The sequence below is a fragment of the Leopardus geoffroyi genome, chromosome B1 (assembly GCF_018350155.1).
Source record: "Leopardus geoffroyi isolate Oge1 chromosome B1, O.geoffroyi_Oge1_pat1.0, whole genome shotgun sequence".
In the NCBI taxonomy this organism is placed as follows: Eukaryota; Metazoa; Chordata; class Mammalia; order Carnivora; family Felidae; genus Leopardus; species Leopardus geoffroyi.
This window is the reverse complement of record NC_059327.1, coordinates 38,421,010-38,448,925: the sequence shown is the minus strand read 5'-3', so window position 1 is coordinate 38,448,925 and position 27,916 is coordinate 38,421,010. Positions and strand designations below refer to the sequence as shown.

Below are 27,916 nucleotides of genomic sequence, written 5' to 3'. Positions count from 1 at the left end.
TAACTGTGTAGAGGAAGGTTTAGGATGAAAAAATACTTAAATGTACTTGCATGAGGATTTCATCATAATGTAGCAGTTTATTTTAATTGGCATCTACTTCTGTTGGAAAACTGTTTAAGGTGGCTAATTGTTTAAAGAAGCATTATCAAACATCTTAGTTTGCCTAGAGCAATTCCAGTTTGTGTGTTGTCCTGGCATTGACTGTGGTTTAACATTTTAGTTTGACTTTAAAAAATGAAGTCAGTCTGGGTTTGATAAGCTTCCACTTGGTACTTGTAGCTTCTCTGCAGTTTCCTCTGGAATGTGTGAAGTTGAAATGTGCATTGAACAGAATTTTTGATGAGTTTTTGGGGTGATGGTGGGGTTCGTGGGGTTCGTAACTGATGGCCAAGAAAGAATTCTTGAAGACATCTTTGGTGCAAAAAAGGTAATTTAATTAAAGTAAGGGACAGGACCCCTGGGCAGGAAGAGCTTCCAGGGACCATGAGGACAGACTGGTTATATACTTGGGAGTTGAGGGAAGGTAAAAATCAAGTGGAAGTTTCCAAGAGCTTTTCATATTAAAGAAGCCTCACAGGGTACTGGAGGCCTCGCTATTGGCAAGCTAAGGTTGTTTTTCCCTCAACAAAGCATTAACAATAAGACGTTGGGAGCTCCTGGAGAAATGTTTTACTCTGCTAGCCTCAAGTAGTTGTCAGTGGGCTTCAGGTTATAAGGAAATTTAATTTTATCTGCCATTTCCTTCTGCCTTTGTTTCCCACATCACTATGGAGAGGTGATGTTGGGGCTCCAGGAAACTGAGTGAATCTATAGGTTTCTGGAGATTAGGCTGTTGATAAGACTGACTTTTTCTTGTAATTTACTAAGATATTTGTAAATTGATGGAGACCCATGTCCTGCATGACTGTGATCTCTATCAGTTAACCATTTACTTTTCCCCTTTTCCTTTGTTCTTGGGCAGCCAGGAGTGCCTAAGGAATAGTAAACATACCCCACCTGGGAGTAGGGAGTATTTGGGCCTGTCAGTTTGCCTTATGCTCCCTCATCATTTTCACATAGTTGAGTCTAAAAGACAAAGTGGGATAACCTCTCTCTTTATCCCTCCCCATATCACTGACTTTCAAGGACAGCATGTGGAAGACTTGCTGATAAGGGAGCTTGGAGAGGAGTTGCAAGGGGCATTGAATTCCCTCAGGTCTGTCAGTGGTTAGGGAGGTCTGGGACTGCACAGCCCTTAGGAGCTACTTGGTGTGCAGTGGCTGGAACTGCCTTTGAGTGATAGTGAACATGAATCTGCGAGGCTGCCACTTAGCTAGTTGGTAGTAGGAAATGGGATATTGTAAGTTAGGTAGAATAAGTGACAAAAATAGAGATTGAGCAATTTTGCCAAAAAATCTATTCATTTTTGCTATAATGATTTTTGTCACTTATTGTATGCTGTAAGTTTGCAACTAATTTTTTATTGGCAATGACTCTTTCAAACTTCGTAACAATTATAATTACATATTTAATGATTTTATTATCCCTGTTCCTTCTTCAGAGTGTCCTGATTTACACAATAAATGGTTACTTATAATTCAGGCTAAGTTAAAGAACTATGGGATAGAGCAAAAACACACAAAATTAGGCCTGTGAGCCTGTTCAGCCTAGCCTAGAATGGCTTTTAAGTTTTGAAAGGTTGAAGAAAAAAAAGAAAAAAACAACAAAAAGAAAGAAGCATGTATGACAGAGACGTTATGAGGCCTTGTCTGAAATATTTACTGTCTGGTTCATTACAGAAAAATTCTGACTGTGTCAGGTTTAGGGTCTGTGGTAAGTACATTGGAAGGCTACGTAAGCATAGTTGTTTATCATGAACACATCTTTGCCTATTTTCCAAGTTAAAGTGAGGATTTGGAAGTTACTATATTCTTGTTGGTTTAGTGTTACAAATGCATTATGTACCATTCTATAGCCAGGTTCTAATTTGTGACCCCTTTCTAGAGCAGAGGTTCTTACAGTGTGGTCAGTGGGGCTTATTGTGACTCTTTCAGGAGGTTAATGAGGTCAAAGCTATTTTATAATAGGAGTACAGCATTACTTTCCTTTTTCACTGTATTGATATTTACACTGATGGTACGAAAACAATGGAAGGGGCTTTAGCACAAATCAAGGTGTAGCAGTGAGTCACACACAGAGAGTCGGGACACCCAGGCTTTTCTTTCTAGGAAGCAGCTGTATTGATGCCAGCACGGGCTCAATGGGCTAAGACCCAAAAGGCTGAGCCCCAAATGCAGTGAGGGGTTGCTTTTTGTACAAGTTTTGCTCCTTTCTTTCCCATATATGGTAAAATACAGTCTGCATGGGTGGCCTATGTTACAGAGTCTTGAGGAATGTCACCCACACACACACATAGCCAGGTTGCCTTTCCTAGTCTTGAGGTTTTCACCACATTCCTTAGGGAGGGCCTCTAACACAAAGGTAGTGGCACCAAACTTTCCAAGTTGTTATTATATTCTTCATTACCATGTACTCAAAGAAACAAAACTCACCTAAAAATTCCTTTATAAAGCAGTACAAAATAATTACATTTTAACCTTTTTGTACATAACTTTTTTGTTTGTTTCAAATTTTTATTTAAATTCTAGTTAACACATAGTGTAGTAATGGTTTCAGGAGTAGAACTTAGTGATTCATCACTTACATATAACACCCAGTGCTCATCACAAGTGCCCTCCTTAATACCCATCACCTAAGGCCATCCCCCTATCTGCCTCCCTTACAGCAACCCTCAGTTTGTTCTCTATAGTTAAGAATTTGTTTTTTGGTTTGCCTCCCTCTCTTTTTTTTCTTTTATGTTCATCTATTTTGTTTCTTAAATTCCACATATGAGTGAAATCTTATGGGATTTGTCTTTCTCAAACTGACTTATTTCACTTTGGCATAATACACTCCATCCATACCATTGCATACAGCAAAGTTTCATTCTTTTTGATGGCTGAGTAATATTCCACTCTATATACATACCACATCTTATTTATCCATTCATCAGTCAATGGACATTTGGGCTCGTTCCATAATTTGGCTGTTGATAATGTTGCTATAAACACTGGATGCATGTGCCCTATCAAATCAGTATTTTTTTTATCCTTTGGGTAAGTACCTAGTAGTGCAATTGATGGGTTGTAGTGTATGTAGTTCTATTTTTTCCAGAGTGGCTGCACAAATTTGCATTCCCACCAACAGTACAAGAGGGTTCCCCTTGCCCCATATCTTTGTCAACATCTGTTGTTTCCTGTGCTGTTAATTTTAGCCATTCCTTTTTATTTTCACATGTGATGAAATGGAAAATATGCATAAAGCACTTCTTCTCCTGATGGTTTTCCTTCGGACAGCCTTACATGTAATTAAGTTGTGAGTTACAAACTAGTTGCTTTTTGTGAAATGCCAGTTTTCCTTCAAAGTGTAACTGAAAAACTATGATTATTGGCAAACATTTTCTCAAAAATTGATAGAGTGAGTCTATTAATACTTTAAGAAAACTACTGACTATATTTGTTGCCAACAGTACAATTTGAGCTTTCAGTCAAAAATTAGAATTTTGGAATATTTCTGTCTGCCACCAAAACTTTGATATCTTTTCAATACTTGAAGACTTTTCTGAAGATAATCATGGCGTTTAATAAATGTAACTTTTAAAAGTATTATATAGTGAAATGTGTAACATATTTTGCAAATGACCAATGTATGATGAAGAATCATGCCTGGGTAAAAGATCCATTTAAAGTGTAAGACAGGGGCACCTGGGTGGCTCAGTCACTGGAGCATGTGACTTTTGATCTTGGAGTCATGAGTTTGAGCCCCATGTTGAGTGTAGAGATTACTTAAAAATAAAATCTTAAGAAAAAGTAAAGTGTAAGACAAATTTTAATGTGAGTACAAAAGGTTAATTGATACTTTATTGCAACTAACATTTAAGAAACTATCCCTTGTTTTATTTTGGTGTCCTATAAAAAAAAGAATGTAATTATCTGTAAAAGATTAAAATACTTCTTATTTTTCTAACTAATAAGCTGGATTTTCTTTCTTTTTTTTAAGGTTTATTTATTTATTTTGAGAGAGAGTCAGCATGAGAGAGCAGGGGAGGGGCAGAGAGAGAGAGAGGGAGAGGGAGAGAGAGAGAGAATCTCAAGCAGGCTCTACACTGCCAGCACAGAGCCCAGTGCAGGGCTTAATATCATGAACCAGGAGATCATGACCTAAGCCAAAATCCAGAGTTGGATGCTTAACCAACTGAGCCACCCAGGTATCCCTGGATTTTCTTAATATATTTCAACCAAAACAATATTATTGTTTACAAATTAAGTATAGAAGTGGCAGTGAGAATCCAGCTGTCTTCTAGTAAGCCAACTATGAAAGAAATATATAAAAAATTGAAATAATTATTGCTTTTCTCATTAAATTTAATGTTATTATTTTTGAAAATTATTTTTAATAAAATATTTATATCATTGAAATGGGTTTATTATTTTTTTTACTTTTTTTAATGTTTGTTTATTTTGACAGAGAGAGAGAGAGAGAGAGAGAGAGCGAGCATGAGTGGGGGAGGGGCAGAGAGCGAGGGAGACACAGAATCCGAAGCAGGCTCCAGGCTCTGAGCTGCCAGCACAGAGCCCGACGTGGGGCTCGAACTCACAGACCATGAGATCATGACCTGAGTCGAAGTCGGATGCTCAACCGACTGAGCCACCCAGGCATGCCATGAAATGGGTTTATTATTTTTAAGTGAATTAATATTTGAAAATTTTCTTTTTAAATTACTTATACAGTGAATATCAATAGATACAACTCACAGAAACATGAAGGTAACTAGAGTCCTCTGTATTTTTAAAAATGTAAAGGTCCTAACTGCTCATAAGGGGTTTAAGCAATCACTTCTTCAGTACATTGAAATATATTGCTGTAAATAGTTTTATGAATAATTAAGCCTAAAACTATCCCACTTAAAAGTTTTTCATTTATTGCTACAATATGATAATTTCATCAGCTGTTTTCCTTTTTTTGTCACATAAGAAAAATCTTTTTAATTTTTTTCTTCTTTATCAATTCTCACAGCAATGCTGGGGTAAAAACAGCACTACTAGAGACTCATTCTGAGATGGGGAGCACTGAAATTCTGGAAAAGGAGACCTCAGAAAGTCTCAGTAATGGTACCAGCAGCAACATAGAAGCAGCCAAAAGGTTGGCCAAACGCCTTTATCAACTAGACAGATTCAAAAGATCGGATGTCGCAAAGCACCTAGGCAAGAAGTACGTTCTGTACCAAGGCTGGTGCCTGAATGTGTCCGTGTGTGTTGTCTTGTTTAATAGCTTCAATTTTAATAACAGAGTCTATCCTGTTTTCTTATAGCAATGAATTTAGCAAACTAGTTGCAGAAGAATATCTGAAGTTTTTTGATTTTACAGGGATGACACTGGATCAGTCTCTCAGGTATGATTAAATATCACTTCTGTTCTTTTTTGCCTCCAAAAATTAATTCTGAGAAGAGAAGTAATGCTGAAGCTAAAGTGTGATTTTTAATTTTTTTAAAACCCATAGTGACTTTGTAATCTTAGCTCAGATTATTCTATAGTTATTAAACATAGCAGAAAGAAAAATATATTGTTTTTATGAAATCATATATGAACTCATATTTTGCATCTAGCAGATGATGTGGTAAAGAATAGTGACAAAGTAAGTCTCGAGGAGGAGAATCTGTGGGAACTTGGTTTTTGAATGATCAATTTAAAAAAAAGGCAGTTTTACAGGCTGTAGAATTATACATTTTTTTCCCTAAGCATTTGTTTACAATAGCCAAGTAGCCTTTTAAGGTGATACTTTGGTATTAACTCATGAATGGAATAAAAACGACTATCCACATAATAATCAGAAAATATCTGCAAAACTGTTTCAGCACTTTTGCTGATCCATTCAAAATAGTGTCATAAACACACTAATCCTCACTTTTCACACCACTATTGTATTGTAAATTTCTAAGAGCCACTGCTAAAAGTAAAACTTAGTCAGCATTTACTCTTATAAACTTTTTAACATGTCAGAGGTTGGAGGAATTCTGAGATCATCTGTGTAACCCTCTAGTTTTATAAATCAGGAAACTGTGCCTTGGGAGGTGAAGTGAGGATGTTTGGATTAGAATGCACAACAATGACTTATTCTGTGGCACTTTGCATGAATCAATGGCACTCATAGGTTTTTCCACTGAAAACAAATAAGGGTAGAGGAAAGATCTATATTTATGCTTTACTTTCTGATGTGGTTTATAAAAGTTATGAAAAATTAAAGTTTGGTCAGTGTAATTTAGATTTAACAAACTAAGACAGCAACATTTTCATCATAGAAATAAGGTTTTATGTATGTTTCCACAGGAAGATTTTTTAGAACATTTTAAAGGATTTTTTTTTTCTATTCATCTCATACTTAGGGAAGTGCTTTGTCTAGTGAGGGTCATCTGAGTTTATCCATAATAGACAGTACTCTTAGTGACTCAGATTTAGATTGGTGTGCAGTTCTGGGCATATTTTTATTTTTCAAAGAATTTTTATACATACATTAATTTATTCCTAACCCAAGAAATAATTTATAGTTTTAGCTCCCAATTTCCTTCCCATATAAAAGGTAATAATATAATATGATAATAGGCAAAATAAAATAAGAGAAATCTACTATACACAAAATAATATAATTGTAATTTTAACAATGTGTCAATGACAAGTATAATCATATAGCAAAATGATAAACTGTGATCCATGTATAGTTTTAAACCATAGCCTTCATGGTTGTACGTTCAGCCTTAAGTGTTCTTTGGTTTTTATCTGACTGATCTTTTAAATGGCTATTTGTCATTTAGTCATGTGGTATTGTTATTGCCTTGTCCATCTTTATATTGACATTTTATAGAATAAAATAAATTTATATTGAATGGCTATATAGTAAGTGATTTTGTAAAAGAATAACTGTAGAATATCTTCATATAGTTAATTTCTCTTTATTTGTATACTTATTTGAGACAGAGAGAGAGCTAGCAGGGGAGGGTCAGAGAGAGAATCCCAAGCAGGCTCTGTGCTATCAGTGCAGAGCCCGGTGTGGGGTTCAGTGTTACGGATCATGAGATCATTACTTGAGCTGAAATCAAGAAATGGACACTTAACAGACTAAGCCACCCAGGCACCCCTAATTAATTTCTTATTATATATGAATTAATTTTATTTTAATTTTTTAAAATGTTTATTTATTTTTGAGATAATAAACTCAAAATAAGAGACAGTTGGATGCTTAACCAACTGAGCCACCCAGGCACCCCTATATGAAGTAATTTTAATTGTCAAACATAAAGAGTATGGTAATGTTTTCTAAAGTTTCACTTTTTTCCCCCTAATTCTTTTTTAGGTATTTCTTTAAAGCATTTTCTCTTGTGGGAGAAACTCAAGAACGAGAGAGAGTTTTAATACATTTCTCCAATAGATATTTTTACTGTAACCCAGACACTATTGCTTCACAAGGTAATCTGATGGAAATGTTTGTATTTCAAAAAACAAGGGCTATTTTTCTCATTATTAAAGTTATATTTTATTGTGGAAAATATGGAAGATTATGCAGAAGAAAATGAAAATCATCTAGTTATCTAGAGATAACTATTATTAACTGCTTGATTTATTTTCTTCCAGTCAGTTTGTGAAATATTTAATGTCAAATTGGAATCATTACAGTTTTGTTTCCTGTTGTCCTTCGTTTTCATTTGAGCGTTTTCTCATGTCATTAAATATTCTTTAAAAAGCATGATATGTAATGACTGCATGATATTCCTTATTCTTCTTTTAATTAATTTTTACTTAGTTTTCCAGTTCCATACTATGACAGGATGCTTTAAGTTGCTCATGCTGTCACTCTGAGATTTTACATGCAAAGCACATTTTAATGAAATGCTAGTTTTCTTATTTCTTCTTCCTATACATCTGACCCTAAACCCCTTGCATGTATGCTTATTAATTTTGTGGTTAGTTTTGGAAACGTTTACAAATCTCACTGGAGTTTGTGGTGTGTCTCCAGTGCTTTGGTTTGATATTCATTGTAACAACACTGACCACTGAATTTGGTTTATGATTTTAATGAACTATGAGTTTATGTTTATTGTACTAATTTTAAAAAGCAAGTTTAAGCTATTTAATTGTTGATGTACCCTATCAAGAGAGGTTTTTCCTCCATGTCAACTCCTGCAATAAAGCAAAGTTTTCATGATTTGAGGTCAGGTGCTTTCATTTGCAATTGGAGAATCTTTCATAAACACAGATTCCGGAAGAGATCACTAGGACTAGATGCATTAGAAATGGCAGTTATCTTTGAGCTTCAGTATTGCCAGTTAAGTGTACACGATATTGACTAAAGTGATTATTCCCCAGGTCTCTGGTCTCCACCCTCCAGGCTATAGCTAAATTAACTAACCATCTGATCATTAAAGTCACATTCTTCTCTGTAAAATGGGAACTTAATTTTCTGTAGTCCTTTCTTTGATTATAGTTAGGCCTATTGTAATCACGGAGTAGAGAATGAAAGGGATAAAAAGGGAGTTGTTTCTATTAAAACCTTCTTCATATCTAATAAGATGTTAGCAGTCCTTAGTGAAAGAAGGAATATGGATGTGTACCCTCAACTGATAGGGATATTTTAGGGTTGGCTGCTGAGTTTTCTAGATGCTTTTAAGGAATTTGTTTTAATGTATTTAAAATTTAATAATAAGCTGGAAGTGGAATGAATATACTTTTGGGCATTTGGTAACATCTCCTTAGAGGCATTAATAACAGAAATCACCTACTATCCTCAAAGGCATACTTTGAAAAATAAGCTTTTTGTTTTTTAAGATTTTTTAAAAGTTTATTTTGAAAGAGAGTGGGAGAGGGGCAGAGAGAGAGGGAGAGAGAGAGGATCCTAAGCAAGCTCCACACTGTCAGCACAGAGCCTAATGCCTGGCCGAACTCATAAACTGTGAGATCATGACCTGAGCCTAAGTCAAGAGTCAGACGTTTAACTGACTGATCCACCCAGGTGCCCCCAAATAAGCTTTCTTTCATTCATGAATTCAGTAATTAGAAAGACCTTTCTGTACATTTGGCATTCATTAGTAAGATTTTTCTGCATCTGCAACTGCTATGGACAGCTATACTTGGATTGAGAATTGCAAGAAAAGAATGAGAAGTATTTCTAAGGTTTGGAAATGAGAAGCTTAATTCTTATTGCCTTTTCTTTTCCTCTATAAAGTAAGAAGAGAGAGCAATGTTTCCATCTAAGTGTGAAATGATCCTTCTGGTTTGAACAACATTTTTTTTGAATATTTAATTTTTTAATATTTTCAGATTATTCCAATATTTTACTTTTGTCTGATCCATAGTATCCTGTGCCAGTAGCCTACATGTTGCCTTTAAAGAATTGTCACGAAAAAGGATAACTATTCCTCTTTTTTAGCCAGAGAACTAATACCCAGACAGTATAATGAAAGACCCAAATCTTGGTTTCCTTTAACTTTTGCTTCTTTCTTAATTTACTTTCCTCTCAGAAAGTTAAAAAAGAAGGAATAGTAGAAAATGGTTTGTTTTATTTTCTGTATCTTGTGTTTCAAAAAATTAAGTAAATAAAAGTATAAAAATTATCTCACTATCCAGAGACAATAATCTTTTAATATTGTTATGTATTATTCTAGATATATTTATATTTAAATGGAACTATACTGCATTTAGTGCATTTTTCATGTAATAATTTACTATGAAATATTTTTCTATTTAAACATGTATACTTGGACAACATTTTTAATGACTTAAACATAACAGTTGTATTTTTGGAGGGTTTTATTTACTTGTTCCCCATTGTAAGCAATGTTTCTTTGGATATCCTTGTATTTTGTATAGATCCTTATTTCCTTAGTGTAAAGCCCTGTAAGTGGATTTACTGTGTCAAAAGTAAAAGATTACTGTTTCAAAGCTTACAATGTGTACTGTCAAATTCCCCTCCAGAGAGGTAAGAATAATATACTTTACCAGCAGTAGAGTCCAACTTTGTCACTGAAGTCCCTTTAGTAATTTATTTTTATCTATTTTTTTGTCTCCCCAAATATGATGAATTATGCCTAGCCACATTATTGTGTTTTCATAGGTTCTTAGTGTATGCTATTTAATGATAATAACAAGGCCAACAGGAAATAGTGAATTAATGCTTTCTTTCCTTGTCTTTCCCCTTAGATGGAGTCCATTGCCTCACCTGTGCAATGATGCTTCTTAACACAGATCTCCATGGCCATGTAAGTGTAGGTGTGTGAAGATGTCTTATACAAATTAAAATGTCTTGGGCTTATCTTTGCTTTTGTGTTCATACATATTTATTATCTGCTGCCCTTTCTCTCATTCTCTACTTGACAGCTAGGTAAACATAAATCTTTGGAAGAAGAAATAACTTACTTTACATGCTAGCACAGAGCTTAGTTTTAAGTGAATACGATATCATGTACATGTCTGGAGTTGTTTTGTCTGTAATGTGTGTGTTCTGTATCTTCTTTCTCCAGTAGATGGCAGAGGCTGAGCTTTTACTTTTTTGTTTTTGTTTTTGTTTTATTTTGTTTTTGGTTAGCTATTAGAGTTGATATCTGATGGAAAGGGGATATAAGATCTGAAAATGTTGACTGTGTTTTCACCAAATACAGTAGTGAGTCTTAAGAACTCAACCTTTTCTACATTTCTCAGCTCACCTGGTCTTTTACCAGTTAAAATATCAAAATGATATAATTACTTTCTCTTCTTGTATTTAAGATGTAGAATAAACTTAAATTTATAGTTATTATACAAGCTTTCCTTTTATAGATGTGGAATTTTAGCATTTACTTAAACTATTTATATTAGAGAAAATAAGAATGTTTTAGCTTAATATAGGCCAATATATACTTATTTAGCGCAAAAACTTTTTCATACCCTCCAGTCCATTTATTTTGAAGAGAAAACCAGGTTTCTTGTAATTAACGAATCTAAATCATCCCTTGATTTGCTATATGATTTATCTTACAATTAAAAGAACTAAAACTCAGTTATCAGTCCAATTTCGTTCTCCTATTTCAAAAGGCCACATAATTTCCTTAAGGCAAAATGGAGCTCTATGGGACCATTAAGATGGACTGAAGGGAAAGAAGTGTTCTACCCTCAGAAGACTAAAGAGGAGATGTAGTTAGTGACAGTTAGTTTAACGCTGCCTTCACAAATCTCACGATACTCAACCAAGAAATTCCTTTTACAGTTTGCATCAGGTGAATTTAGAATAACTTAGTGACTTGTTGACATGCATAACATGTGTCCAGAGATGATAGAGATTAAGAATGTAGATTTTTTTCAGGGGACATTTTGGGGTAATAGCGCTGTAATACATCTTATGGAAATGAAGGTACTAGTGAGCCTTGAAATGAGGATCAGAATCTAAACTCATCCAGCTTGCCAAGGGGAGGACGAATCAGTGGATAGTCCTGACCTCTGCTTTTCTCTTACCAGTGAAGCAAGTTTTCCCTGCTTTCCTCTTTCCCTGTCTTGTGATAACATTTGCAATTCTGTCCCCTTCTTTTCTTCACACTAAATTTCTCAACCTTTCAGCTGAAAGAGACAATTTTGAGTGCTCTTGTCCACATATAACTTTGGTCTAAATCAGAGAGTCCCAGCATGAGGGATCTTCTTCACATGAGTTATTTTGAGGTCCCATCCATATATGATGGTTGTACATTTAGTGTCTGTTTACTGAGAAAATGTGTAATGAAAAAAAAAAAAAGAATCAATTCTTATTTAAAGGTTGAGGATCTCATAGAACTTCTGTGGAAGTTGCTAGATGCGAGATTAGTTTCTATTAAAAGGTAAATTACCTTTTAAAAAGCTAATATTGCTTTAATAATACTTTCAAATAAATATGTAACTTATTAATCACAATAATTTGAAACAGGAGGAAATAAAGGTGTGAGGTTTATTATTTATTCAGATAAGTCAGCATGCTTGATATCCAACTAGGCATGGGCACCCCAGTGTCTATAGCCCATAGGTTCAGAACCACAGATCTTGGATTTGCTCTTGCTCTGTCTTCATACCTCCTTGGAATATTTGAAAAGAGATTAAATGAAGCATCATACTTCTTTTTGGCAACTAGAATGTAAGAGTTTATCAGTAAGAGACAGCAAACAAATGAACAGTTTATTATTAGCTTGAGTTATGCCAGTCATACATAATTAATATTTGGCTGTGGTGGCAGAATTACATATAAGAGGGAGAATATTATAAGTACAAGTAAATCTCTGTATATCATCAATATCATGTACTTAATGATTATTAGTTCTTAGCTTTGTTTTTGAAAATGTATGCTTTATACTTAGGGTTGTCTGTTGTTTAGGTTTTGTATACTAGAGTTTTTTTTAATCCTTATTTACAATGCATGCTGTTAAAAGTCTGTTAAAGTAGATAGTTGTTATCATGAGAACTAACCATATGAAAATGTGTTTCTCTTATCTTCAAACTATGGATTCATTTAAAAAATAAATTTTCCTTCTAGGTGGTAAGTTTTTATCCATAATTCTGGATGTAGCTTCTCTTGCATCATGGTTGCCTGATTTTTTGTTATCATGTTTGTTTGACTTATTAGCATGGCCCCTTTGAAGGTGAACTATTCAAAATATAAAGTGGTTCATTTCTAACCTTTTCCCCTTTTCACCTTCCTAGGCTGTACTGCCTAGGCTATCACCTCTCATTACTCAGTCCAATGTCAGAATAATCCTCTTGGGGAGTAAACTAATAAACTATTTTCTTTTTCTTTCATACCATTGTGCCATGATAGCATGACCTTTTTAAGAAGTACCAAGATAAGCGTGTTCTCATACTTTCAGTGGGGGAGGCATACCTTGGGAATTCTTTGGGCTTTACTTTGTGAATCTTTCTTGTGGCTTTATTTACTCTAAGGAATGATACATTGAAAATGCACTGATACGGACCTTTGTTCTGCTAACTTTCTTACTAATAAAACAATAGAATGCATACTAATGTAATAAATCTAATATAGTGTTACATGTTGGAATTTCTTTCTTTCTTTTTCTAATTTATTTGATCATTCAACAAACTCTTTTAGTGTCTCTACTCTATCCAAGTTCTGTGCCGTTTGGGTAAGGATGGGAAATGAATGAGATGTTCATGGAAGTCAAATCTCATTTCTGGACTGTTGGCTAGGCTAACTTCCATTAATCCTTTAAACTGAAGAATGGTAGCAGGTAACTGAGGTGCTAAGGTGGAAAAGCACTGGAGAGCTATTTTAATTATATGTTGGATTATTGAACTTCACTAATAAGTAGGCTAGGAAAAAAAAATCTAAGGCGTATGCAATATTTTGGGGAGAAATTCATTCAGATGTTATAATTTAATTGGAACTAAAAATGCTGATTCCCTTTTGTGTCTATTTTTTTAAAAATATGAATGATGTATCATTATTTTAGCAATAGTATTGACTGGCTTTTATTTGTCTGCATGTGGCTTATTCTTTTAGATAAATGTGTTATAATTGTGGTCATATGATTAATTTGCTAAGTAATCTTTTTAAAATGCCTCCATCTATGAAATATATATGTAAATTAAACTTTTGCACATACAGATAAATTTCTATTAAAACAAACTCTAGAGTGTGGTTTTCTCTTGCTATACTGAAACTAAGTTGTATTACATGTTGTTTGAACTATGAACATGGAAAGAGTTGAAAATATGAAAATCTTTTTCTTTTTAAAGCCTTGTATTTTATTGGAAATAGTTTGAGCAAAAGGATTTTGTCATGTTAGAATAAATTCAGGCCTATTTATTTTCTATTTTATTTTATATTTCAAATGTGCTTTTGGTACTTCCATCATAGTTGAGATTCAGCCCTCTGGCAGGATTATCACTGGGGGTAAAGGCAGGTGGCAGGGACAGGACAATAGGCAGGAACTTCTCACCAGGGCAGGACTCTGAGGTGGAAGGAAGTTTTAGATACAGATTGAGTTGTAATGAAGTGTAGGATAGATGAGTACACAATCAGTAGGTGAATTTCACAACTAAAAGTCAAAAGAGATCTACAAGACAGTGGCTGTGCAGGGCCAGGCCATAGTCAGAGGCAGTAGCCAGGACATTATTTTTAATGAAGATATTATGACAGAAGCTACCCTTTCATACTGTGGCTTGGTATTTTTACTAGCAATTTTACCCAAGATGTCCACTATGCTTTTCAGTGTTGGCAAGAGCCAGCTCACTCTCCACAGGTATAAGGTAGTTGAGGACTGTGGTTCTTCTGGAGTGGTGGCTGTATCTGGCTCAGGCTGGGCATCCTATAAATGTCTTTGGAATACTCCAGGTGTGTTGAATATCATCCTCAGAGGTCTGAATTTAATGTATGAGGCAGGACTTTACTGTGTTGTCTTGGTTTTGTTTTTGGTGTTAGGTTATAGGTTGAATAAGGGATAAAACCCAGTTAGTATACCATACTGGTAGAGGGGAGAAAAAGTCAAAGGTAAAATATAGTTTTTGTAATAGAATAATGTTAAAAATATATGTGGAGTTCAGTTTGACATAGGTCATAGGAGTATATTATTTTTCAGTTTGTAAACTGCATTGGTAATTGTGAGTTTTTAATTCCTAGACTGGCTCTGTAGGATCACAGAATTTTAAGTGGTGGGTAAAATATTTAGTTTATTATCAGAAGTGGAAAATGACTATTATAAGAATTGTTTAATGCTTTTACTTTTTATATTGTGCCTCAAAAGCACCACAAACCTCTAAGGTTGATAGGTAGTTAATATCCTTAAAAAGTCTCTGTGTCTGTAATTATCATTTTTATAACTGGCAGCTGTCTTAAGTGAATTTTGCCTGCTGCTCTCCCTTTGTCTTGGGTAGCTGTCTTGTCTATACCTTCTCTTCCTGTCTGCCCCATATCCTTGATGCCCTCTGCCAGGAAAGCCATCCCTGGCATTCATTTGTTTCCTTATTGAGTTTTACCCAACTATAGATTCTAGCCTCATTCTTAATTTGCATTCAGCCAGCACAGCCTCCTTCCCTTACCTCTTTTCCACCTCCTTGGTGCCAAGTCTTTCTGTTCACCTCACTGGGAGCTCCCTAGCCCCAGTGACTTCTAGTGGGCTCTCATCCCAGGAGCTTCTCAATGATACTGAAAGTTCATAGAAGCATCAGGTCTAGCCTCAAAGTTGCCAAGGGTTTCTGGTGGGGCCCTGGATTCAGTTTTACTCTTACTGTTCCTTTCTTCAGAATGAGCATTTGGGGGGTAGCCTAAGAACCTTAACCATCAGCTGTGGAAATGTTTTTATAGAAAGCTTTCTTGATTTCAGATTTTCCAATTTTATTTTATCTATTTACTTTTTTAATGTTTATTTATTTTGAGAGAGAGAAAGAGAACAAGTGGGAGAAGGGCTGAGAAAGAGGGAAAGAGAGAATCCCAAGCAGGCTTTGTGCCGTCAAGGCAGAGCCCACATGGGGCTTGATCCCATGAACCATGAGATCAGGACCTGAGCCAGAATCAAGCGTTGGATGCTTAACCAACTGAGCCCCCATGCATCCCAGATTTTTCAATTTTGAAATGACCTTTAAAATACAATGACTGGTCAAATTGACAGCTACCTAGATTTTAGTAGGAATGCCTTTTTAAACATGTCAAAATTAATCATGCACTGGTAGATTTTCTTGGCTTCTGTGGTTCTTCAAAATGAAAGCCTCCCTTCCTTTTTTCATTTCCTCCATTTCTTCCTCCCTAGCCAATTCCTTCTCCTTTTCTTTCTTTCTTCACTTTTTTTTTTTATAATAGGTTCATACATGGAAAATATACCACGGATATGAGTTGGGTTAATGAGACTCATTTAAAGACCTCAGATTATCTAATTTATACATTATTCAGTCACTGCATAATGACTTTCCTTTTCCTTCTTACCATTATGAACTTTTCACATTTGCACAGCTCAACAGTAGAAAGTGGTAAAAGAAAGCAGATGAAATGCAATATTAAATCTGTTTTTGCTCTTTTTTCCTGCAAATGTTTTGGGGAGAGAAGGAGAAGTGAGGGTGAGGAAGGTAAACAAACTTCTTACCTTTAATCCCACTGCTTAAGTTAATGGTCTTTCTGTGACAAGTTAAAAGTAGAGTTTAGTCTTTGTAATTTGATAATGAGGTCAGTGTCTTTTCTTTTATCTTCTCAAATTTCAGAGGAAACACTTTCTATGAAGTTGTGATAAAATCTGTCTGCTACTATAGTACTTCTCAAACTTTATGGTCTCAGAATCCCTTTTTACTCTTGAATTTTTTTGAGGTCCCCAAGGAACTTTTGTTATATCCATTACTATTTACTATGTTAAACTAAAATGGATAAGATTTAAAAATATTAAATTATTTTAAAATAGCATTAATAAGCCTATTAAATGAATAACATACTTTTTTCTTTTAAAATGAGTGAATTTTATTTTTTATGTATTTTTAGGTGTACAGCATTATGATTCAATATTTGTATATATTACAAAATGATCATTACAATAAGTCCAGTTAACATTTGTTACCAAAACAGGTTTTTTTCCTTGTGATGAGAACTTTTAAGCTACAATTTTCTTTCTTTCTTTTTTTTTTTTTTTAAGTAGGGCCACACTTAGTGTGGAGCCCAACCTGGGGCTTGATCTCATGACCCTGAGATCAAGACCTGAGCTGAGATCAAGAGTCAGACATTTAACTGACTGAGCCACCAAGGTGCCCCAAGCTACAACTCTTAATTTTTGAAAATTCAATACAGCATTAACCATGATGTACATTACATCCCCATGAGGTATTTATTTTATAATTAGAAGTCTGTACCTTTTTTTTTTAAATTGAAATATAGTTGACACACAATGTTATGTTGACACACAATGTTTTAGGTGTACAGCATAGTGATTTGACAAGTTTGTATGTTATGATACGCTGACTACAACTGTAGCTACCATCTATTACCATACAATGCTATTAACAAACTCTTGACTATTTTCCCTATATTAAACCTTTTATCCTGTGATGTATTCATTCCATAACTGGACGCTTGTATCTCCCACACCCTTTCACCTGTTTTGCCTATCCCCTTACCCCCTGCCCCTCTGGGAGCCATCAGCTACTTTTCTGTATTTATGGGTCTGTTTCTGTTCTTTTTTTTTTTTTTTTAACTTTACAAACACTTATGTGTTTTTTTAAGTTTTTAATTAAATTCCAGTTAGTTGACATACAGCATAATATTAGTTTCTGGTATACAATTTAGTGATTCAGCACTTACAAAAGCCCTCCTTAATCCCCATCACCTATTTGTTTGTTCATTTGCTTGTTTTTTAGATTCCATGTATAAGTGAAATCATATGGGGATAACAATTCTTTTTAATGAATAATAATTATACTTAGAAAAACAAAAAATGAGTGAAAAGTAAAGCATTTAAAATATTTGGGGGAGACTTTCGTATTTGGCTTAATAGAAGACAACTAACTCCTCTGCTTCTGTATTTAGTTGGTTATAGTTTGTCAGAAGTCATCTGGCTTTTACTCCACTGTAACTTGTGAGAGTGAAAGAAATGTTTTGAGTATTATTATAACACTAGGTTTGAGTTCATGGACACTGGGGACAGGATCCATGAATCCTATTTTGAGAGCCACTGTGTTACAATATTACTATCAGTTGCTTTATTTTTTCTTTAAACCACTTCAGTTCCTTTTTCAATGGCAGTGTTTTTATACAAGTGGCAGGAAAAGCCCAAGTAATATTTCAGATATCCCTAAACGTTGAACTTCTTTAATACTTACATTAGCTCTGTGATTGGAGTTTGTGAAAGGATACTTTGAATATGACAGCATCTTGGTTTCTAAATTTACAAAGGATCCTACTTTGCCTGCTAATCATGCATATAAAAAAGTGGACACCTGAGGGCAGCATAATGCAATTAAACTTACTTGATAGAGAAGAAAACAAAACAAAAGCAAAATAGGAACTTGTAGCAGAACTACAGAATTAAAGTAATTACCAAATCAGTAGTATACTTTTTTTTTTTTACCCCACTTATTGTAACATGTTGGAGATGGAATTGTCATGTGGGCAGGTATACCTACTGTGTTTTCGATATCCCAAGGTTTATGAGGCCAGATTTTACCAATGGATCATGAGAGCCCTTAGTTTCTCTGAAAGCATGTTTTCCACAAAGCTTCCAGACTCTACGTTATTGAAAATAAAAATTTTGGGATTATTTTGCCTAATTCTTTAACCTGTAGGTCAGAGTATATGCTGTGGTTTGCTTTCCTAACAAATACTTGAGATAGTTGGCCTTGTTAGTAGCTCTCCCTTAGAACTGAGTTTAGGTTAGGTCTTGGCTGGAGCATTGAAGAAGGTTCCATTCCTCCAGTTGTCAGGGAAAGCATACTCAAAGCAAAGACTTGGTCATTCTTGTGCAGAATATTGGACAGCAGATTATATGGTTTCTAGGTTACTCTAAAGAAGGAATCCTTCATCTTAACTTTGCCCCTTTGCTCTCATTATTACCAGTAAAGTTGGGAACTGATTATCAGCCCAGTGGGAAAAAATGCCATAATTTTAAAAATAAGGCACAGAATACATCAGGAATCCTAATCTGTTTTGCTTGCTTACTCATGATGTGCTCAACACAAATTCTACTTCCTTCTAGTTTTCTCTTAGATCAGGGGTCAGTGGGGGTGCCCGACTGGCTCAGAGCATGGCATATAGACTCTTGGTAGAACATGTGACTCTTGATCTCACGGTTGTGAGTTCAAGGCCCATGTTGGGTATAGAGAGGGCTTAAAAATAAAATCTTAAAAAATAGAAAAAAGATTGGGGTCAGCAAAGTATGTCCCACAGGCAAAATTCTGCTGATAGACTGTTTTCATAAGTAAAGTTTGATCGAACAAAGCCACACCCATTTCTTTACATCTTCACACTAAAATGACATGTTGAGTAGTTGTAACAGGGACTTCATGGCCTATAAAGCCTAAAATATTTCCTATCTGGTCTTTACACAAATTTTCAGAACTTTTCTTTTCCAGTCCCCCGGCCCTTAGTCCATGAAACCTTTGCTGTCTCTCCCACACATAGTAGAACAACGTTGAAGATGATCCTTCTACTTAACATTCTGAATTGGGAACATGTTAAAAACATGTATGAGTTCAGTTTTTCAGAAATAATTCATCAAAGAATTTCTCTTTAAAAGGCATTTAATTTAATGTATCTTTAAAAGAAAACAAATGGGGAAAACAGCTCTTTCTTTTGTATTATAAGTGTATATTTGAAAATGTCAGTACAGTCATTTTGGAGAATAGTCTTGAATTTATCTGGGAATATGAACCTCTAGTCTTCAGTTTTTCATCTTTTTGCTTAATATTTCCTCTCATTACAGATATTTCATTCATTGGCCCAAAATTCAAGATTTGGGCCTGCCTGATACTTTGAGTTTTCAAATAGAATTCTTACTTTTTATGGATTTTCCATTCTGCATGTTAAATTTTAGATTTGATTAAAGGTGTCTCTGGATTTTAAGGCTAAAGATCCTGATGTTCATATTCACTGAACATCTCAGATTTGATTGGAAATGTTACATTGATTTCAAGAGACAATTTTTGTGACTCTCAGTGCATGAGGCTTTTCACACCTCCATGCTCTATTCATTTAATGGGAAGGAATTCAGAATATAAAAAGGTGCTATGAAATTACTGCCTTGGCATGTAACTGACCAGCATTTGTTCCAGAGCAAGCCTATGTTTTTCCAAAGGTATGAATATATTTAGGAAGAAAATAGAACCATGGTAATGTGTGAGTTTCTCTGTGATAGCTGTGAATGGTTGAGATACACAGTCAGTGATTATAGTTAGCTTTGTTCACTGGACAATATTTGAATAATAATATTTCAAAATAATTGACACAGTTTGGTATAATAAAAAGGAAAAATCCAGGTATTATGTGAAGGAGTGTTTCTTGATGAACAAAGACTTCATTTTACTTTTACTCCATGATGAAAATGGTATAAAAACTCAGTGTTTAAATGTATATGATAGGCACAAAATGGACTGATGAGACCCTTTGCTTTTCTGCCTAAGCTTTACCTAGAAATTACCAGTGAGTAAGAAGACAATAAGTAGCAGTTATAAATAACTCAACTAATCAAATATTCAGTAAGTTGTTGGGCATCTTTGACAAATAGAAAGCCATGTATCTTGATTATTTTCTTGCATTAGACAAATTGAGGCACCGGGTATAAGGTGATTGATTGTACTAATGCTTCCTTACTGTGAAGAACCCAAAATATATGAATAGTTTTTGTTGGTTTGAATTTACATATCCATTTTTCCCCTAATTGCTATTTTCCTAATTTTTATTTCAAAATTTGTGAGTGTAAAGGTATCTTTACACTAATGTAGAAAATGGTGTGGTCACTGTGAAAGTATACAAAAGCAATGCTAAATAAGCAAGTAAATAGAATAAGTCTGAATTTAGAATGAAGTATGATTTTATAAACCAAAATAATGCCAGGGACTTTACCATTGTTTTTAAATGTTATAAAACATGACAATTGTTAATTAAATGGTGAAAGTTTTATTTATAACTTATAATAGAAATTCATGGTGTCCTAAAGAAACTTTTTACCTAATGATCATTAAACATATTTGCTCATGAATCTTTTTTCAAAAGAATTTTGAAAAAAAATACCCTTCTTTCCTTTTAAAGGTGCCCTCTAAATTTTTTTATTACAAGTTTAAGTAGCTAAACATAAAAAGAATTTTTGATGTGGTTATTAACTATTGGCATTAAAATATTCTTTCATTAGCATCTAAAGGTCTTATTGAGGGGAAAGTACTTCCAAATGACAGTAAGGACTTCTGAAAATCTGGTCCTCCAAAAATACAATGAGAATACTTGCAAAAAATGGTCAAAATCACTGTATTCAGAACTGTAGAGATTAACAGAAAGCTTGCAACAATCTGAAGAGTATTTATTGAAGAAAACAAAAAAACAGCTGAAGATCCATAAGAACAGTAAGATTTGTAGTGTTTTAACTTGCTCTATTACCATCTCCTCTCCCCAACTCCAGGTAATCTTGAAAACATATAGTCTCACAATCAGAGTAGCTGTGAAAACCAGAAGCCTAGCATTCACTGGAATGAGCAGTGGGGAACTCCCTCAAAAACCCCATTCCCAGGGAATTGTCATTATTCAATTTGTCTGGCAGCTCACTGGAAAATCCTCACTTGCAGAGCTTGTCTTTCTTTGATCTGACTGGCTCATTCAGTAAAAAAAAAAGTCTTTTCCCCAGAGCATTTGACAGTTCACAGTTGTTAAACAATACTGCTGCATTAGGTGCTAGTAACAATTGGGCAAACAAGAGGCTGACCAAAAAACTTAACAGGAAAAGCCGGGAAATAAGGCATACTGGTAAACTCTGACATATTCTTGGGAATCTATGTCAACCTTCCCAGAAAAAAACCTGAAAAGACCTTAAGCTCATACTGCTGACAATCCTTGAGATTCTGCATAAACAGAAAGTGAAGACTACAACAGATTTATAAACTGTCTCCTGGTGCATTGAAGGTATTCCTTAACATGCACATACAACCTCATGGCAAGACTGAGATACTTATTCGTTCAAGACATTTAAGGAAATCTCTGTCCAATAATAAGCTGATTACTGAGTTTACGGAGTAGAGACTTTCATGGGTCACATACAACAAAAATTAATTCAGGAAAAGCCACTAAACAAACAATACAGTAACAACAAACGGGGGGAGAAGGACAAATCTGATGTACAGAGTTACCACATTATTTACAATCTCTAGTTTTCAACAAATAATTATGAGACTTGCAAAGAAATAGGAAAGTATAGCCTCTATACAATCAAAGATAGCAATCAGAAACTGTCTCCAAGGAAAGCCAGACATTGGACTTAAAATATTAGAAAAATGGATAAAAGCATTCAACTGTGTGCATTATAAAAGAGACACATTTTAGATTCAGAGACCATAGGTTGAAAGTTAAAAAATGAGAAAGGAAGTACCAAGTAAACAGTAACTGGAAGAGAATTGGAGTTTCTGTGTTAATATCAACCAAATATACTTTAAAACCAGACGTACTAGAGACAAAGACATTTTATAATAATGAAAAGGTCAGTCCACCAAAAGGATATAACAGTTCTAAGTGTAGGCACCTAAAATACTGTCCCAAACTAACTGGATGAACAACTTACAAGTGGAAAGGAGACAATATGCCCAAAATCAGAGCACCAAAATATATAAAGCAAGTACTCACAGAACTAAAAGGAACAATAAACAACAGTACAGTAATAGTTGGGGCCTTTAATACTCCACTCTCGCCAATAGATAGATGACCTAGACAATCAGTAAGGAAATGGTGATTTGAACAATACTGTCCACCAAATGTTCCTAGGAGACATATGCAGAATATTCCATTCAACAGCAGTAGAATACATATTCTTTTAGAGCACATGTGGGACATTTTCTAGGATAGATCATTGCTAGGCTGCAAAACAAGTCTCAAGAAATAGAAGATGATAAAAATTATATCAAGTGTCTTTTTTAACCACAAATTTCAGAAAATAAAAATAGAAATCAAAAACAGGAGAAAAGCTGGAAAATTGACAAATGGAAGTTAACAACCAGTGGATCAAAGAAGAAATAAAAAAGGAAATAAAAAAGTATCTTGAGACAATAAAAAAAATGGAAACACAACATACTAAAATTTATAGGATGCAGCATAAACAGTTCTAAGAGAAAACTACAGCTATAAGCATATATGTCAAGAAAAAGAAAGATCTCAAATAACTTTATACCTCAAGGAACTAAAAGAAGAACAAACTAAGCCCAATGTTAGCTAAAGAAAGGTAATAATAGAGCTAAGAGCAGAAATAAATGGGATAGAAAATAGGAAAATAGAAAAGATTAACAAAACCAAGAGTTGGTTCTATGACATGATAGGCAAAATTGACATTTAGGTAGAATAATGAAAAAAAAAGAGAAAGACTAAAATAAAATTACAAATGAAAGAGGAGACATTACAACAGATACCTCAGAAATACAAAGAATCATAAACTATTAACAATCATACTCCAACATATTAGACAACCTAAAATAAATGGATCTATTTCATACAGCCCGCCAAGACTGAATCATGAAACAGAAAACCTGAACAGATCAATAATGAGAAAGGATATTAATTCAATATCAAAAACCTCCTAAAAAAGATAAGCCCAGCACCAAATGGTTTCACTGGTGAATTCAAGCATTTAAAAAAGGATTAACGCCAGTCCTTGTCAAACTCTTCCAAAAAATTCAAGAATAGGAGGGAACATTTCCAAACTCATTTACAAGAACAGCATTACCCTGATACAAAAGCCAGATAAGAACACTGTATGAAAAGAAATTTACAGGCTACTGATGAATATAGATGCAAAAATTCTCAAAATATTAGTAAACTAGATTTAAGAGCACATTAAAGGAAGACACACTGTGATCAATAGGGATTCATCTCTAGGAGGCAAAGATGTTTCGACATCTACAATTCAATAAATATGATGCATCACATTAATAGAATGAAAGATAAAAATTGTATAGTCATCTTAATAGACCCAGAAAAAGCATTTAACAAAACTTAATACCCTTTCCTGATAACAATTCTCAATACATTGATTATCGATGTATGCCTAAACAAAGGCCATATCACTGCTAACATCATACTCCATGGTGAAATGTTGGAAGTTTTGCCTTTAAGATCAAGACAAGGGTTTTCATTCTCACTACTCCTATTCAACTTAGTAATGCAAATCCTAGCCAGAGCAATCAACCGATCAAGGAAAATAAAATAATCCAGATTGAAAAGAAAGAAAGACATGAAATCATTTGCAAACGACATGACCTTAAGTATAGAAAACCATAAAGACTTCACACACACACAAATGTTAGAACTAATAAAGGAATTAAGTTAAAATTCAAGATAAAAAGTCAATATACAAAAACCAGTTGTGTTTCTATATACTAATGAGAGAATATCTGAAAAAGAAAAAAATAATCCCAGTCACCATAGCACCAAAAACAATCAAATACTTAGGAATAAATTTAACCAAGGAGGTGAAAGATCTATCTGTACACTGAAGGCTAGATGACATTGTTGAATGAAATTGAAGGCACAAATGAAACAATGTCCCATGTTCATGATTGGACTAATTAATATTGTTAAAATGTCCAACCTGCCCAAAGCCATCTATAGATTCAATGCAATTCCTTATCAAAATCTCAGTGGCAATTTTTACAGAAAAGGAAAAACAACCCTAAAATTTGTATGGAACCACAAAAACCCCACATAGCCAAAGCAAACTCAAGAAAAAGGAACATAGAAAGATGCAATCACATTTCTCGATTTCCAACTATACTACAAAGTTACAGTAATTAAAACAGTATGGTACTGTCATTAAAATAAACACACAGACCAATGGAACAGAATTGAGAGCCCAGAAATGAACTCACACATATACAATCAACTAATACTTGATGAGGGAGCCGAGAATACTCTATGGGGAAAAGATAGTCTCTGCAATAAATGGTGTTGGGAAAACTAGTTATCCACATGCCAAAGAATGAAACTGGATCCCTATCTTAAACAACTCACAAAATTAACTCAAGAATGGATTAAAGACTTATATATACAAGGCCTGAAACCATAAAATCCTCAAAGAGAACAGCAGGAAAGAAGCTCTTTGACATTGGTTTTGGAGATAATTATTTTAATCTGACACCAAAGCAAAAGCAATAAAAGCAAAATAAGCAAGACTATATTGAACTAAAAAGTTTGCACAGCAAAGGAAACCATCAACAAAATGAAAAGACAGCCTATAAAATGAGATGAAATATTTGTAAATGATATATCTGATAAGGGATTAATATCCAAAATATATATGAAACTCCTACAACTCAATAGCAAGAAGAAAATTGAAATTGAGAAAGGAACCGAAGTTTTCTTTTTTTTTTTTTTTTTCAACGTTTATTTATTTTTGGGACAGAGAGAGACAGAGTATGAACGGGGGAGGGGCAGAGAGAGAGGGAGACACAGAATCGGAAACAGGCTCCAGGCTCTGAGCCATCAGCCCAGAGCCCGACGCGGGGCTCGAACTCACGGACCGCGAGATCGTGACCTGGCTGAAGTCAGACGCTTAACCGACTGCGCCACCCAGGCGCCCCGGAACCGAAGTTTTCAAATAAGATCTATACAAATGGTCAACAGGTACGTGAAAAGTTGGTCACCATCACTAATCATAAGGGAAGTGCAAATCAAAACTACAATGAAATATTACCTCACACCTTTTAAAATGGCTATTATCAAAAAAACAAGAGTTAGCAAGTGCTGGTGAGGATTTGTAGGAAAGAGAATCCTTGTACAATGTTGGTAGGAATATAAATTTGTGCCTTTTATTTTGTAAGTATTGTATTGAAGATTCTAATCAGAGTAATAAGGCAAGAAAAAAAGTATCAAGATTAGAAAGGAATAAGTAAAATTATCTGTTTGCAGAAGACCTGATCTTGTATATAGAAAATTGTATATCTACCAAAAAATAAACACTATTAGAATCTCAAAAACAAGTTCAGTAAACACTGCAAAATAAAAGTTGAATATATAAAGATCAACTATATATATTATATATCAGTAATGAATAATATGGAAATGAAATTAATTTTATATATGGTAACATCAGAAATACTAAGATACTTATGAATAGACTTAACAAAATAAGATAATACATTGATGGTGAAAAATACAAAACATTGTTCAAAGAAATCAAATGGAAAGTTATCCCATGGTCATGGTTTGGAACACTTAATGTTAAAGTGGCATACTCTCCAAAATGATCTTAAGAGTCAGTACAATGTCAAAATCCCAGTTGGCCTTTTTTTGGGGGGGGGGAGCAGAAATTGATAAATGAATCCTGAAATTCGTGTAGCAATGCACAAAAAAAAAGAGAAATAACTTGGAAGATGATACAAAGCTTACTACAGAACAAGACAAAGAAGACACAAATAAGTTGAAAGCCTTCCCATGTTCATGGATTGGAAAACAATATTGTTAAGATCACTCAAGGTGATCTGTAGATTCAATACAGTTTGTATGAAAATCCCAATGAAATATTTGCAGAAATAGAAAAAAATAAGCCTAATATTCATATGAATTCTCAAGATCAGAGAGGAAATAAATAAAATAGAGACTAAAAGGACAGTAGAAAAAAATCAGTGAAAATGAGAGCTGGTTCTTTGAAAATATAAACAAAATCAATAAACTCTTAAGCTAGATTAACCAAGAAAAAAAGATAGAGGACTCAAATAAAATAAGAAATGAAAGAGAAGTTACAAGTGATACCACAGAAATGATAAGAGACTACTATGAAAAATTATATGCCAACAAGATGGACAACCTAGAAGAAATGAACAAATTCCTAGAAACATACAATCTCCCAACACTGAATATGAAAAAATAGAAATTTTGAATAGACTTTTACCAGTAAGGAGATTAAAACAATAATCAGAAACCGCTCAACAAATGAAAGTTCAGGATCAGATGGCTTCATTGTCAAATTCTGTCAAACATTCAAATAATATTTAATATTCTTCTCAAATTCTTCCAAAAAATTGGAGAGGAGGGAGCCTTTTCCAACACATTTCACAAAGCTAGCATTATCCTGATAAAAAACCCAGACAGGACACCACACAAAAAGGAAAATTATAGGCCACTACATTGATGAACATAGAAGCTAAAATCCTCAACAAAATATTAGTAAGCCAAATTCAATAATATGTTAAAAGAATAATACACCATGATCAAGTGTCACTTATTTTAGGAATGCAAGGACAGTTCAACATCTGCAAATCTGTGATATATCACATTAACAAAATGTAAGATAAAAATCACGATCATCTCAATACACACAGAAAAAGCATTTGATAAAATTCAGTAGTCATTTATGAGACAAACTCAACAAAATGGGTATAGAGGGAACATACCTAGACTTAATAAAGGCCATATATGACAATCCCAGAACTAGTATCATACTCAACAGCAAAGAACTGAAAGTTTTTCTTCTAAGAACAGGAATAAGACAGTGTTGTCCACTTCTGTCACTTTTATTCAACATAGTACTGGAAGTCCTAGCTATAGCAGTTAGACAAGAAAAAGAAAAGGCATCCAAATCAGAAAGAAGTAGAACTATGTTCACAGATGTCATGCTACTACATATTGAAAACCCTGAAGACGCCACCAAAAACCTGATCAGTTGGAACTGATAAATTTATTCGGTAAAGTTGCAGGACACAATATCAATATACAGAAACCCATGGCATTTTTCTACACTAATAATAAAACATCAGAAAGATGAATTAAGAAAATGATCCCATTTACAATTGCATCACAAAAAATAATATATCCAGGAATGAATTTAACCACAGAGGTGAGAGATTTGTACTCTGAAAACTGTAAGACACCAATGAAATAAATTGAGGATGACATAAATAAATGGAAAGATATTCCATGCTCATGGATTAGAAGAATTACTATTGTTAAAATGTCCATGCTACCCAAAATAATCTACAGATTTAATTCAGTACCAATCAAAATTCCAATGGCATTCTTCACAGAAGTACAACAAGTAATTGTAAAATTTGTATGGAACTGCAAAAGATTCTGAATGGCCAAAATGAGCTTGAGAAAGAACAAAGCTGGAGGTATCATGCTACCTGACTTCAAACTATAATACAAAGCTATAGTAATCAAAATATGTCATTGGTATGAAAATAGACGCAC

The 27,916-nt window shown here is 34.2% G+C and overlaps 1 protein-coding gene across 21 annotated transcripts in view; it reads left to right on the top strand.

Annotated features, from left to right (window-relative positions):
- The window catches only part of PSD3 (pleckstrin and Sec7 domain containing 3), a 796,422-nt gene that overhangs the window by 415,805 nt on the left and 352,701 nt on the right, over positions 1–27,916 (top strand). For 20 of the 21 annotated variants that reach the window (XR_006707649.1, XM_045458150.1, XM_045458143.1 and 17 more), the window contains 4 exons: positions 5,095–5,289; positions 5,390–5,470; positions 7,427–7,539; positions 10,267–10,325. Coding sequence is in view for 20 of the 21 variants with exons in the window: in XM_045458150.1 (XP_045314106.1) it covers positions 5,095–5,289; positions 5,390–5,470; positions 7,427–7,539; positions 10,267–10,325 (448 nt within the window). In the remaining variant the exon portion in view is untranslated. Of the gene's footprint in view, positions 1–5,094; positions 5,290–5,389; positions 5,471–7,426; positions 7,540–10,266; positions 10,326–18,510; positions 19,315–27,916 lie in introns of those variants that run through there. The other variant, XM_045458207.1, reaches the window with a different exon arrangement.